Raw genomic sequence first — 15,453 nt, 5'->3', positions numbered from 1 at the left:
AAAACTTCAGCGCTGAAGTTCGCCAGTTACAAAAACAAAAACTTCAGCTCTAGAGCTGGAGTTCGCCAGTTACAAAAATAAAAACTTCAGCTCTAGAGCAGAAGTTCGCCAGTTACAAAATAAAAACTTCAGCTCTAGAGCAGAAGTTCGCCAGTTACAAAAACAAAAACTTCAGCTCTAGAGCAGAAGTTCACCAGTTACAAACAAAAACTTTCGCGAGTTACAAAACAAAAACTTCAGCTCTAGAGCTGAAGTTTGTCAGTTACAAAACAAATAAATTGTGAATTATGTTTTTATATAAATTCTCTTTCGAATAGAAATCATATTAAATAAAAAGAGTATTTTAAGAAAAATATCAAATTATAATATCGAAATTCTTTCAAGATGCATTACTCTTTAAAAGATACATATAAGATTTCGTATCGAATACATTACTTTTGATGTTTGAGTTGTAACGGTGTTATAGCTAATTTGCATATTATGATATATGTTATACTTTTCATATTATCCATAGTTGAATTATAATTTATAAATATTTTACTAGATTGTTTGTTATAATTTTGTAATTCTAATATTTTTATAATTATTTTTTATTTTATACAATTTTAAAATCCTTGAAATTAGTAATATTTAAAGATTCTTGGGACTTACGCCCCATGTCTCAGGCCTTACGCCTCGCCTCGCCAGAGATAAAACGCATCGCCTCACGCCCCCGCCTTTTAAAACATTGTATTGGGGTAAACCGAGTAGGAATTTGCAATGTGGGCCTATTGTGGTTATGTGGTTGGGCTAGTTGATTTCAAGGGGGAAGTGCATAGTTAGCCAGTAATAAGACATGTATTTACTTTAAGCCACTTTTAAAATATCTTTCATCTTTAGCCACTGCTTTATCCGTCCGGACAAAAATACCTTTCTAATCATAAAATTCAGGACCAAATGTCCTTAACTTATGAGCTTGTTACTGTAAGTTCAGGACTAGCTGTTCTTAATTTATGATCTTGTAAGTCTAGTTTAGGACTACATGTCTTAACTTTTGAACTTGTAACTCTAAGTTCAGGACTACATATCCTTAACTTTTGAACTTGGAACTCGAAGCTCAAGACTACCTGTCCTTAATTTCTGTGCTTGTAACTCTAAGTTAAGGACCAAGCGTCCTTAATTTTTGAACTTCCAACTCTAAGTTCAGGACCAAATGTCCTTAATTTATGAGCTTGTTATTGTAAGTTCAGGACTAGCTGTTCTTAATTTATGAGCTTTTAAGTCTAAGTTAAGGGCTACCTGTCCTTAATGTTTGAGCTTGTAACTCTAAGTTTAGGACTATCTGTTCTTAACTTTTGAACTTGTAACTCTAAGTTCAGGACTACATGTCCTTATTTTTGGAACTTGTAACTCTAAATTTAGGACAAAGGCAAAATATATGCAGTTATTCTCTTCAAATCAAATGCACAAAATTCTTTGCCGTGCCAAAAGAATCAATATGTTGCAACAACCTCATGCAGTTGTAGCATATACTATTCTCCTAGAGAACAGTACATGAACCATTTAAAGTTGATCGTTGTGAGCCATTAAACCACATTGTAAACAAGAACCTCGTGGGATGCTGAGTTAGTTGATGCTAAGATAAACATATAAAAGACCTACTAGGTTAGCTAGTGAGATGAGCTCACTTGGTCGATCTCGAGTAGGAGAAAAGGAACAAAGAGCAAGGACTTTTGATACTGAAGCGAAGAAGATGTGCTGGGCCAAGGTGGGGTCAAGAGATAGAAGAAAGAGTAACACCGTCTTTTCATATTAATTTTAATAGACTAGTGGTTACTTTTGCTCAGCATTAAAAATGCTGGATAAAAAATAAATACCACTTTAAAAAGTAGCTAACCCACGCAATTTTTACACATTTCAACACCAAACCAGTCAAACCAAACTTAACCACGGGTGTGTTTGCTACAAAGGAAAATATTTTCCTAGAAAATGTTTTCATGAAAAATGAGTGGTTTTATTACTTATTTTTTCTTGTTTGGTTGTGAATGAAAACTTTTTTTCGAAAAATATTTTCTAGTGTTTGGTTAGAGAGTAAAAAATATTTTTTAGAAAAATAATATTTTATGCTACTCTCCTCGTCCTTTTCCCCAAGTCCATATGTTTTCTCTCCTCTCCCCTCCCCCCACCCCCACCCCAAATACCCAACATTTTCATGAGTCTATTTTTTTCGAGAATTTAATTATTCTTCTAAAAATTTACACAAATCCAAAGGAACTAATGTGTTGCTTTTCTTTTTATGCAAAAACAATGTTAAAATTTGTACTCCATAACTAAGAAAATACTCATTTTTTTTTGGTTGAAAAAGAAAGTACAATTTCTACAACATGAAAATAAAGTACTCATTTTGTTAAAATGAGAGAAAATAATTTTTCTACATCATGAAAAAAGAAAATACTCATTTTGTTGAAATGAAAGAAAATACGTTTTCTACATCATGAAAAGAAAATACTCATTTGTTGAAATGAAAAAAGATACTCTATTTATAACATGAAAAGAAAATACTATTAATAACATTTCTATTTAGGGTGGGGTGGGGTGGAGGGGGTGGTAGGGGCGGGATGGGGTAGGGTGGGGGTGTGGGGTGGGTTGGTGGGCTGGGCTGGGCAATGAAAGGAAGGTTGGAAAAGAGTTTTGTAAAATATTTTCTCTTCTCTTGATAAAGAAAATTGGAAGAAAATGAGTTCACGGGAAAAATATTTTTCAAAATATTTAAGCCAATTAAACATGGTTAAATTGAAACATATTTTACCAAACACACCCCACAAGTCTTTTGTTTTTCCGGTTTGACTTGTTTGTTGGTTCGCTTTGGCTTGTACACCCCCAGCAAGTTCCATCTCAATTGCCATTTTGTTTTCAGCGCTATAATAATACCCTGAACATCCCACCAAGATCTTCCACAAACCACAGCTCAGACTTTCCCATATCCCAAAAGCCATCACAGAGAATCTAAAACCCAAAAAATGTACAGAAGGTGAATATTTCATTCCTTACAATCCAATCCACCTCTTATTCGCCCTTTCCTCTTCGAATATTTCATGCATTTCCATGCTCCAAATTCATTAGTAAACTTCAAATTACACAAAAATGAAAGTGAAAGATACAATGAGTAAGAGTTTACTCATTTTGGCAGTGTTCATTTTGTTTCTCATTGCTTCTTTGTTCTATACTGGAAAAATCGATTACAGATCAAGCTTTTCGCTATTCGATTCCTTGCCCAGTAAAGTCAAGCCCTGTTTCACTGGATCGGAGCCTCTGAAGGTATACATGTACGATCTAGAGATGAAATACAATGTGGGTTTGTTCAAGGGCTCGCATTATAATGCGGCTCCTGTGACGATCGAGACATTGCCCAAGTGGCCCAAATCCACGGGTTTGAGGAGACAGCATAGTGTGGAGTATTGGATGTTGGCTTCATTGCTCTATGCAGGTGATGGTGAAAATGGAAATGGGTCCACTCGAGAGGCTGTTAGGGTTTTGGATCCGGATTCCGCTGATGTGTTTTTCGTGCCATTTTTCTCTTCCTTGAGTTATAATACTTTCTATAGACATGGCAATGATTCAGAGGTCAAATTTGATGATCAATTGCAGGTGTGATCTCTCTTTCTTATATGTATGTTTTCAGTGCTAAATGAGGAATGAATTGTTAGAAATGCTTGTCATATCTCATTTCGCATCTTCAAAATTAGTTCTCTGAATTTCATTTTAGAAATGATTTTATTGTTGTAATTCTCCTGAATTCTTAGTCATTGTTGTTACACTTCATTAGTTTGGTTGGAGATAAGTGGTGAGTGTTCCTTCATAATTAGGATAATTGTGAACTAGAGAACCTCTCTTACTGGGACTTACATTGGGCGGAAAACTTAGAAGATTTAAATGGCCGGCCCAACTAGTTTGAGATTGAGTTCTAGTTTTGGTGATTGGTTTTTAGTATATTACTGGTAAGGAACAAGCGAAAAGATTAGCAAGCTTTTAACTCGGGGGTCAAATATTTCAGCTATAAATATGTACTTAATTGAAAAGAAAGATGATCTTAATTATTCTTGTTTCTATTACTGGCAACAAGTGGGTTCCTCATAAGTATAGGATAAGAAAGAACATTATAGCTCTCATTCCTAATTTGAGGAATTGCAGTTTGTTCCTAGTTTCTTTTTTATGCACTCATGTGGTCTTAATTATTAAAAGAATTAGTTTAATGTCTAAGAAAACAAGATAAATATTACAGCTCATACTTAAGCGAGCTCTACCTGGAAACTTGTAGCTTCCAAATTCTAGTTAATGAATCCATTAAAAGGCTTGACCCTGACTGTGTACAGTTTGGCAATATTACCTGTGAAACTGGAGTAGAGATTGCTTCTTGCAATTTGTAGCGCAGCTTAAAAGTTGGCTATGTGAATATTCAACTACACGTTTGGTAGCACACTAGCACTCAATTTCTATGCACATTTTACTTATCTCGCACTCCTTCCATCCTGGAAACTTGACTTATTTTGACTGTTATGAAGACGAAGAGAAGTTTGAGTATATGTTGTACTGAAGTTAGATAAAATATTGTGTACAATAATAATTTAAAACATGGAAAAGTGGAATGCATTGATGAGATTGTGTGTTAGACAAAATCGTACATTTTATATTAGTTTGAATTTTTATAAAAATGAAAAAGCTTCCTGTTTAAGAAAATAGGACTAGTATTTTGGGACGGACAAAAAGGCAAGTAGGTCAAGTATTCCAATAAAGAGGAATCCGAGTAAACTCAGTTTACTCTGAAATGCTCCTTTTTGGTTAAACTGGCACTCAAGCAGTTTGACTCTCTCTCAAGGAGGTGGTCACTAATAGGACTTCTCGAGAGCCTTTTGATTGCTCATTGATCCAGTGGTGAGGTATTGCTACTTACTGGTTAAAGAAATGATAAATGCATCACAAAGTTAAATTGTTAGAGAAGGAACACTTAGAACCAATAAAATTTGCAAAGCAATATATGCATTTATTTGGTCTTATATAAAGTTCTCCTACATGTAGATTGTTAGTGAAAGAAGTCATTACCTTCTATTAATGACTAGGCAAAGATACAAAGTGACGTTACGTTGGTTCAATGTGGAATATTTGCAAAGGACCATGATAGTGTTGGAAGAGAAGGTGTATTCGTCGTTAATTGGTACCGACAAACATTTTTGTAGCATTCTTCTGGAGCCAAATGATGTATCTAAAATATTATTGATTGGCTGAGCATATAGTAATAGTTAGGAGCACATTATAACTGGTGAGGTGAGTCGGAGCCCCTTGCTAATTGGACTGGTCAAGTTAGTAAATTGTACAGATTTTTTGCATTGCTGGTATATGAAAATATAAAAAGTTGCAGATGATGGAGTGTTTGAATAGTATAAGAGAGTTATGAGAGTAAAAAAATGCTATTTGTGAAGCTCGAGGTGAAGTCTTATGTGAAACTTAGGATGCGGGGAGTTGATAAAGAAATGTATATCCAGTACACAGAATTGACAAGAATGGTAAAGAAGTAAACCTTGTTAAGTGTATTAAGACGAACCCCAAAATGTTTTGACAAGAGATAGTAAGATCAAAGAGGTGTGATACTGTTAGAACAGAAGTGATGTATTAACGGGCAATTGATCGAGAGAAACATTAAAGTAACATTCTTTTGGAGCTAAATCATTTAACTTGAAAAGTCAACTGACTGAGCCAGTAGTACTTAGGATCAAAGTTCAACTGGTGAGGTGGGTGGGAGTCCCTTTTAGTTGAGTTAGTCAAGTTATTAAGAATGCAGGCTTGAGCCGTCTTTTGCTAGTCTGGGAAGTTATGATAAAGTCAGAACATGGTGAAGCCTTTGAAGAGTATAACGGGAGTTAAGACAACAACAACATACCCAGTATTATCCCACACTGTGGGGTCTGGTATAACGGGAGTTAAGAAAGAAGGTAAAAAGGTTATTGGCCAAGCCGGGTAAAGTCTTATGTGACATTGTGACTTGTTCCAAAAAATAAGGATCGGGGAAGTGGAGAAAGAAAGTAAATCCTAGTACACAATGTCCAACAAGTTTGTCTTAGAGAAGAGGAGTAAAGATCTAAACCTGGTTAATTGTATTAAAGCAATGTCCAACAAGTTTTGACAAGCCATGTCCAACAAGTTTTGACAAGCGATAGTGAGATCAAAGAGAGATGTAAATGCTATTTTAATCAGTTGCTTATCTCAAATTACAAGGATAATGTTACTGTATTTGTATATCTGCGCAAGAGAGAAACTTAGCTACACTCATAAAACTAGATGTAAAGAAATTAAGGATGCCATAAAAAATCTGAGAGTAGAATTCCCTGTTGCTCAGATCATATAATAAAGGTTCTAAAGTGCCCTAGATAGGTTTAAATATTATGATATTCTAAGCTATCTATTTAATATATGAAGTAGTGAAAAAAGCAAAATAAGTAGAGAAAGAGTACCTTCTGTTCCTATATAAGAATAAATGAAATATGTAAAGTGTGGCTTATAGACTAACAGATATTGAAAATGTGTGAACGATTGCGGTAATAGTAATTTTTTCTTATAAATTAGATCGTGGTAGTAAACTTTTGACCCATAGAATAAACTTTGAGAAAAAAGAATGATAGAGCATTAGGGATATTAGAAGGGTGCAAAGAACAAATTGTTATTTATGGTGGGAAGATCTACAACCGATGCTCTGTGCTAGGTGCCGGAGAAGAAAGGAATTCATATCAAATACTCCCCCCCCCCCCCCACCGTTCAATTTATATTGCATAGTTTGGGCAGACATGAAGGTTAAGAAAGAAGATTTTCAAAATTTGCGGTCTTAAATATGCCATAACATGTGTGGCTATAAATGTTGGTCACTAAGGGTAAATGAGGTGTTGAAGTTTAATTGTTTTCAAATTAAGAAGTTGTCATTCTTTTTTAGAATGGACTAATAAGGAAGTAGTGCCAATATTTTATTAATTGGGGGGGGGGGGTATAAATTTCATAAAGGATGTGTATTAAAGAGCTATCACAGGCATGAGACCATCAAGATATAAAGGAGCTTCTTAAATCTATCAGTTTACACCAAAGATCTATTTATCTCTTGCTTGGGCTAACTTATGGATGAACTAGCTATGTGCACAAGATGAGGCCCCATGGTGCAACTGCATACTATCTGCAGATGATATTATTATTGACAAAATTAGCGAGAATTCAGTTAACCAAAAGCTTGCACTGTGCGGAAACTCTCAAGAAAGTAAGTTGTTTGGTTCAAGGGACTAGGTGGGCTATTCCAGCATAAATTTTGAGATTAAAATTATCCCGTATTTGATTGGAGGTATTAGCTAAAACCGGTATTATTTTTATACTAAAATCTTGGTATAACTAATTCCATATAGAAGGTGGGATAAGTTATCCAGGTTATAGTCCCGGTTTTACTCACAGGATTATAATCTTGCGATAGCCTGATTTTGAACCAAACGACCCCTAATAATTATAGGATAAGTAAGCAAGACCATACATCCATTGCATGTTTTGCCCCATAAAGAATAAAGTTGAAATGATATTATGCAGAATATGATACCTGAATGAAGATAGTTATGGTATCTAGGCTCAATATCCCAAGTAGATATTCATATATCTAGGCTCAGTGTTCTGAATTGGTAGTTGGGATATTTAGGCTCAGTATTCCTAGTGATGGAAGGATAAGATGATGTGTAATCAGTTTTATCAAAGGCGAAAAGCGCAAAAAACTCTAAGGTATGTTGGGGCTTTAAGTGCAAAGCGCAAATAAAACGTGGGCTTTAAAGATAAAAGGCGCAACTGGAGAAAAAGTAAAAATATGTATTTGTAGTCCAAGACTAATAGTTATAAGCATGAATAACAAATACATTGACAAAAAAATTGAAAAACATTTACGATAAAGTGAAATATCAATTGTTTAATGTCGCATTTTCATGATTACATTCATTGGTAAGGAAAAGTATGTCTTAGAGCCTTGATGCGACAGTAAAGCGCCCACAAAGCGAACCGAAGCACTCAACATGTTTTGAGCCTCGCCTCAGTGCTTAAGCGCACCTTTGACAACACTGAATGTAATACATATAAGATTGATGAAATGGAGGAGCTCTACCATAAGAAGATGCTTGCCACAAGTGATAGGCAAGTTCTATATGCCGCCATGGTAGAGGTGTGCATAATTTGGCATATACCGAATTATCGAACCGAAATTGAAGATTTCGGCATTTGGTATTATGGTGTGGTATTTGGTTTAAGTTTATAAAAAATTTGGTATTCGGTATTTAGAAAAAATATATCGAAATACCGATATTGTACTGAGATACATACTAACTTACACAATACACATATATTAGATTATAACATAAATGTAAAATGCCTAAAAGTTTACTTTCTTTATCCTTAGTGCCATTCTCATGTCATTGGTCGATGAATCTCAATGGAATACTGTGATGTGAGCAATTAAATTAAAACATCTAATTATCTTTAATTCTCTTTTTCCTCATTGTAAAAGATCTGATTCACTTCAGATCATTAATGCTAGTTCAACTTAATTTTGTTTTGCATTATTTTTCATATTCCTCTATTTATTTCAGAATTGATGGTACTCCAGTTCAAAAGTTCATACGTGATCACATAAGCCTTTCCTCTAACTCATTCTCAAGAAAATTGAAAGTTCCAGAAAGTACTTCATTTGATTATGTGTTTTTTTCCAAGATTTTTTTACCTCTTAAAGGCAAAAAAGAAAGTTTCAATCTCTATCAAAACCGAACAAACCAATGTTTAAATAAACCGAAACCAAAAGGAGAAAAATCGAGCCATATTGAATTTAATTAGATATGATATTGATATAGCATTTTAACAAACCGAATACTGAAAATATCGAACCGAAATATCTAAAAACTGTACCATACCCATAGACGAGCACCTCTAAAGAAGAGAACACAATGTAGACCAAAAGTTCATGTAGACGATATCAACGATAAGGTCTTATTGTGTTGGTACTCATACATTGGGATTGGTGTTTTCCTAGAGTCTTTGTAGTTTGCGTGGAGATTTGTATATTGGTGGTGTAGGGATTCATATAGCTGATCCAATTAGTTTGGAAATGAAGCATATTAGTACTAGTGTTATTCCAATATTCTCCCTGTAATAATAATTTTCCTGCATTGACTTTGTTGTTCTAACAGGCTGAAATTGTTGACTTCTTACAAAAATCTGAACATTGGAAGAGGTCTTCTGGCCGGGATCATGTGATCCCAATGCATCATCCAAATGCTTTCAAGCGTTATCGGGAGAAGGTGAATGCTGCTATCTTCGTTGTTGCAGATTTTGGTCGCCCTCGTCCAACTGTGTCTAATTTGAGGAAAGATGTAGTGGCCCCATATGCACATGTAATTGAAACTTTTGTAGCTGATGACATTTCAGACCCATATGAGTCTCGTACAATGCTTCTTTTCTTCCGGGGGAGGACAGACAGGAAAGATGTATGCTTATTTCAGTTACGAATAAATCAATTATGCATTCTCAAATGATAAAAATCTTTCTGACTCTAGTATGATGCAGGAAGGGAAAGACCGTCAGCAATTGAAAGACATGTTAAGTGGTCAAAAAGATGTTGTCTTCGAAGCAACAGGAATCTCAGGGGAAGGTGTAAATGCAGTAAGTTGTTTAATTATGCAAACTGATTATGTATAATCAGGGGGTATCTCTTAGTTGTTACATCTGGAAAATATGAGAGCACATTCCGATGTGTATATATAATGTCATATGTTAGATACTTACATAATTGGCCATTTCTATTCGCCTGACAGTTTTAAGTTTCCCTGACGTATCAGTTGCCTTTTTATTCTGTTACCTAATATTTTCAGTAGGTACCGCTGCAGTTCACATTCAGCAAATAGTCCCTCACTTGACTAATCGGCTTAACTTCAAGACGACTCATCCTCTTCAATGATTAGCTCCTTTTTGTTCTGATCCCCTTCCTCCTTCCATCAATGTCTTGTTATTTTTGCCTGTACTTCTTCACATTTACTTATAAGTTTCCCTTTGTATGTCAGTCAACAAATGGGATGCGTTCTTCGAAGTTTTGTCTAAACCCAGCAGGTGACACACCCTCATCTTGCCGCCTGTTTGATGCTATAGTTAGCCATTGTGTTCCTGTAATTGTGAGTGATAAAATTGAGCTACCTTTTGAGGATGAACTAGACTACACCAAGTTTTCGATATTCTTCTCACGTCAGGAGGCAAAGAAAGAAGGATACATGCTTGATCAACTCAGGAGCGTTTCAAGAGCTAGATGGCTTGAAATGTGGAGCTATCTTAAGAACATTACCCATCACTTTGAGTACCAGTACCCTCCAAAGAAGGGTGATGCAGTAAACATGATATGGAGGCAGGTGAAGCACAAGCTTCCTGCTGCAAAACTTGATGTACATAGAAATAGGAGGCTGAAAGTGCCAGATTGGTGGAGATAGTGCTTGAAGCTTGCTGGTATAATACTGTACATTTGTATACATAGGCAAAAACCCCTTAAGGGGAACCCTTAATCAAGCAAAGATAACGATAATCACGGCATCAGGATTATTGGAACAGTTTTAACATTAGTTGAACAATTCTTTTAAGATTTCTTTTTTTTTTCTTTTCCTGGAGGCTGAACGTTACTTGTTTTTTCCAACGATAGCTTGCCCCAGTATTCAATATGGCTTTGTAGCGTATTCATTAATTGCATTAATAGACGCTGAGATATATCATTTTCTCACTAGGGCTATGTATTTGAGGAGTTATTCACATAGTGCCAAGTTAGACATGTTCTCTCGAAAAACTATTACATGCTTCAGTTCACCATTTAAGTTGGGCTAGTCAGTTGAGTCCCATCCCGCATGTCAGGTGTAGCAGCCTCAACTGGAGACTGAAGTGATGCCGTGCTAGTAGTTTGGAGAAGGGAAGGGAGGAATTTTGCAGCTCTCTTCTCCATTGACCTGCCAACGGCATTTACTAGATGTTCGTGTACTTGAAACTAGCTTTTGCTCCTAATATACCTGTTTACCCTAAAAACGAATAACAATTGAATTTAAACTGTGGTTTTAAGGACAAGTGATTTTACTTGGCACAAATTGAGAGAAAACGTAAATTGATATTGAAATTGACAGTAAATAGAAATTAAAGCAAACCAAATGAATCAAATAGGCTTGGCCCTCGAATTTGATCGTCCTAGAACCAAGTGAGGATTCAGTTTATACAAGAACAAAGTAACAGAAATATTGAGAGCTTAAGAGAAAGTGAATATATAGCTTTTTGTAACGTTAAGCTGATGCCCCTTTTACAAATGATCAGACCCCTTTATATAGTAGGGGATCCTACTCTTGGTACAATTTTAAATACAGTAAGAAATTTCATGATTGGCTAATTAATCGGCCTCTTCTTGATACGTGCCGGGATGCGCCGTGATCCTCGCTTGATTGCGGATATTTCGTCTTTCCGTTACTTGACCCAGTAAGCTACCCTCGATCTACATCTTATTCGGTCCCAGTCTTGGTCGATCTTAATCTTGGTCGGTCTCGGTTTTGGTCGGTCTCGATCTTAATCGGTCTCAGGGTCTCGAGCTTGACAACCTAACTCTACACCATAGTTTGATATAAATCGGAGTCGATCCTTGACTAATCATGCTCCAGCCCAGATCAGTTGCATAAAAAGGGCAAGCCCGATTTTGACCGTATAGAGATAGTCCCCTAATTTTTTGGAGAGTAATGACAAGAAACGATTTGAGCCCTCGATCTTCATCATGACGTAAGCATCATGACATAAGCAACAGAGGTGACCGAAACGTCTCGTTGGTACAATTTCCCAGGCATTTAATGCGTGCTAGTCGACGGTCGGCCGCTACCAGATTTTGAACCGTCATCTTAAACCTATAAATGTATCTTTCTTCATTTGCCCGAACTTTACTTTCAAATCTTCTCTGCTTTCACCCTCAAAATTCTTTGCCTTCCTCAAAGCTTTGTATCTTCAGATCTTTGGTGTTTCTTCACCCGTTTCATCCAAAAATAACTAGTGTTTCTTCCCAGTTCCCATTCTTCTTCATTTCTAAAAGTAAAAATGGCTAAGACTTCAAAAACTGTTCCGCGAAAGAAAACTGCTTCTTCATCAAGGCCCGCTGGCGACGGAGTCGTGGCGGAACCTCATCTAGAGGACTTCGTTCCGAAAAAGTGCCCCACTACTGTCTATTTTAAGGTAGAGAATACTCCCTCGGTAACGGATCGATGCGAACCGATGTCGAGGTACACATGTACAATTACCGGCGATCTCCTCGACCAAGTTAAAGAGGACTGCAACTGGGTTGACAAGAACATAGTGGTGCCCTCGCCCGAGGAATCAATCACTACCCATGTGGAAGGGTTTCTAAGTGTTAACACTTATCCTTTCACATTGGGTCCTTAGACCTCATAATCATTGCCTTCTGCAAGAGGCAGGATGTGACTCTTGGCCAGATCCATCCGTCATTCTAGAGGATCATGATCCTCCTCCGATTTTTTGTAAACAAGATCGAGGGGCATCCTTTTACCCTCGATCACCTTATGCGTCTCTACAGTTGTGAGCATGTGATTTTTGCCCTATATGAATTACTCCTATAAAATCCAAGAAAATAGATTTTTCCAATTATTTGCTGTTTTATATGAATTTTGTAGGATTTTTATTAATTGTTTGCATTTTTGTGCACGTTTAATTTTTATTAAAATCATGAAAATGCCAAAAGTACCATGCATTGCATTTAGGTTTTGTTTTTACATTTTAGGATTAATTAGTTAATTATTTGTTTTATTAAAAAGTGAAAATCACAAAATGGCCCATTTTACATTTTTTACCTTTTAATTTTAGATTAGTGATTTTTCTCTTTTAATTTAGAATCAAGTAATTTTATAATTTTTGTAATTAGATATTTTGTTTAATTTTATAATTTTAGACTAATTTTGGAATTTAATATAGGATTTTTCATTAAAAAAACAAAAAAAAAACAAAAGGAAATTAAGGGTTTGGAAAGAATGATTTTGTTTCGAATTTGGGCCATTTCTTAAGCCTGAACCCATTCCCAAACACATCCCAACCCAAGCCCAAATAAACCTTACCTGGTCCAGCCCCAGCTCCAAGAAACAACCCCATTTTGCCTCATCTTTCATCTCAGCCGTTGGATTCGTTTGATCCAACGGCTCAGAACTCACCTCTTATTAACTATAAAACTGTCCGAACGAGTCCATCCCCATTTCCCTTCTCATTTCGTTTCCCTCACCTACAGAGACCAAACCCTAGCCGCCTTCACTCCCTCACCGGCTCCGCCGACCGAAAATCGTCTCACGGAGGCGGACCACCTCCAAACCTCCCCAAATCAACACCCCAAAACCCTCATCTTCTCCCCTTTCCAAATATCCTAACCAATTTCCCTAAATCCTTATCAAACCCTTCGAATATTAGATCGAAATCAGAATCCCCAAAACCTAGTTCACCCAAATCGCCCCAAATTCACACTTTATAATCCTTGCACCCCTCTAAACCTAAACCACCATTAATCCCCCTCTAATCACCCCTAATCCTGTCAAATCTTAAATCTAAGATTCTGCAAAAAACCCTATTTTTTCCTTTCTTCTTTTTCTCGGTCAGTATTTGGAGTGTGTGAACCCAAACGTCCATTAATTGATTGTTCTTGGTAAGAACTGCCAACTAATGGATGTATAAGTTCACGAGTTGTCACAACCCTATCTCCGAACTCGGTCGTGATGGTGCCTCTCGCGAAGACAAGGCTAGCCAATTAAGCCCAATTCACTTTTTAAAACAGTTTAACAATATAAAAGCAGTCTAAACATGCTTTAATGATAATAGGTAGCGGAAATACAACCCAACACAGTCCTAACCGTGGTGTCACAAGTCACGAGCATCTACTGGGGTATAAATACAACTGAAAATCTGAAGTGTACAAATACAGACTAATGAAATGAAGAGAGAGAAAAGCGGTGTTGCGAACGTCGGCAACTACCCTGCTATACTCCGATGATTCTGCATCCGACCAGCCAATACCCGCTACTGAGTTCAGAAATACCTGAATCTGCACACAAGGTGCAGAGAGTAAAGTGAGTACTCCAACTCAGTGAGTAATAATCATAACTAAAGTCTGAATGGTATGAAATCACGTAAAGCATATCAGGATGCTGTATAGAAGCAGTTCAAATCCAGTAAGAGAGCAGTGAAGCTGTAAAATCTCTTAAAACATCTTAGCTCAGTTTGAAACTTCTTTGAAAATGACTTTTTCAACAGTTATGCAAATGAATACAAAACAATTAGTGCAGATAAGCACAGAAATCCACCCCTCGAGCATAAATACACAATTTAAACAGGTAAATGGCAGGAAAATAAGAAAAGATAAGCACATAAGGTTCGCCCCCGGGCACAATGTCATCAAATCCGCCCCTCGGGCAATGTCTCAGAACAGTACCAGCCCCTCGGGCTCAATCTCAGAACAATACCAGCCCCTCGAGCTCAATCTCACATCACAATGGGTACCCGCGCTCATTGGGGGTGTACAGACTCCGGAGGGGCCCCTTACGGCCCAATCGCAATACCAAGCCATCTCGTGGCATCAAATCTAGGACCTCGGCCTCATATCAATCAAAAAGCCACCTCGTGGCGTACATATCTCAGGCCCTCGGCCTCATAATCAAATCAGTATGTCACTGCTGCGGCGTGCAGCCCGATCCAAAAGTATCCTCACAATACAGGCCCTCGTCCTTACTCAGTCAAAAATCACATAAGCCACTCGGGCAACAGTAAAACATGATGCTCATCCCAAAATGTTATTTGAAATATCATTTCAAGTGTTAAAGCAAAATAAACTTGGCTGAGTTTTGAAAACAGTGGAAAATAACATGACTTAGTTCAAGTATAAAATCAAAAGAGTGAGGAAATATCACCAACAATCCCCGAAGGGTTCAAATAGCTGGCACTAGGCCCAAATATGGCATTCAGCCCAAATAATGATGATAACAAATAGTTTTCAGTCAAATACGCGGTAAAATCATCAATTGGGACGGACCAAGTCACAATCCCCAATAGTACACGACTCCACACTTGTCGTCAAGCGTGTGCCTCACCTCAATATAGCACTACGAGGTGCAATCCGGGGTTTCAAATCCTCAGAGCATCATTTACAATCATTACTCACCTCGAATCGGCTCTAGCTCGCGATGCCTTTGCCCCTCGAATCGGCCTCCACGTGCATCGAATCGATCCAAAATCAGAACGAGTACGTCAAAATATGCTAAGGGAACAAAGCCCAAGCAAAAACAATCAACAAAGGGCACAAATCCCGAAATTACCAAAACCCGAGCCCCGGGCACACTTCTTGTAACTCAGAAATTTTTACATCAATAG

The 15,453-nt window shown here is 37.0% G+C and overlaps 1 protein-coding gene across 1 annotated transcript; it reads left to right on the top strand.

Moving 5' to 3' along the window:
- Positions 1-2,880: 2,880 nt before the first annotated feature.
- LOC104233811 (probable arabinosyltransferase ARAD1) lies at positions 2,881-10,675 on the top strand. Its single transcript, XM_009787260.2, has 4 exons — positions 2,881-3,627; positions 9,225-9,521; positions 9,601-9,696; positions 10,095-10,675. The coding sequence occupies exons 1-4, from the start codon at positions 3,124-3,126 to the stop codon at positions 10,509-10,511; spliced, it is 1,314 nt and encodes a 437-aa protein (XP_009785562.1). The 5' UTR covers positions 2,881-3,123; the 3' UTR covers positions 10,512-10,675.
- Positions 10,676-15,453: the final 4,778 nt, after the last annotated feature.

Source organism: Nicotiana sylvestris, chromosome 4 (assembly GCF_000393655.2).
Source record: "Nicotiana sylvestris chromosome 4, ASM39365v2, whole genome shotgun sequence".
NCBI classification, from domain to species: domain Eukaryota; kingdom Viridiplantae; phylum Streptophyta; class Magnoliopsida; order Solanales; family Solanaceae; genus Nicotiana; species Nicotiana sylvestris.
This window is presented reverse-complemented; position numbering and strand designations above follow the sequence as displayed.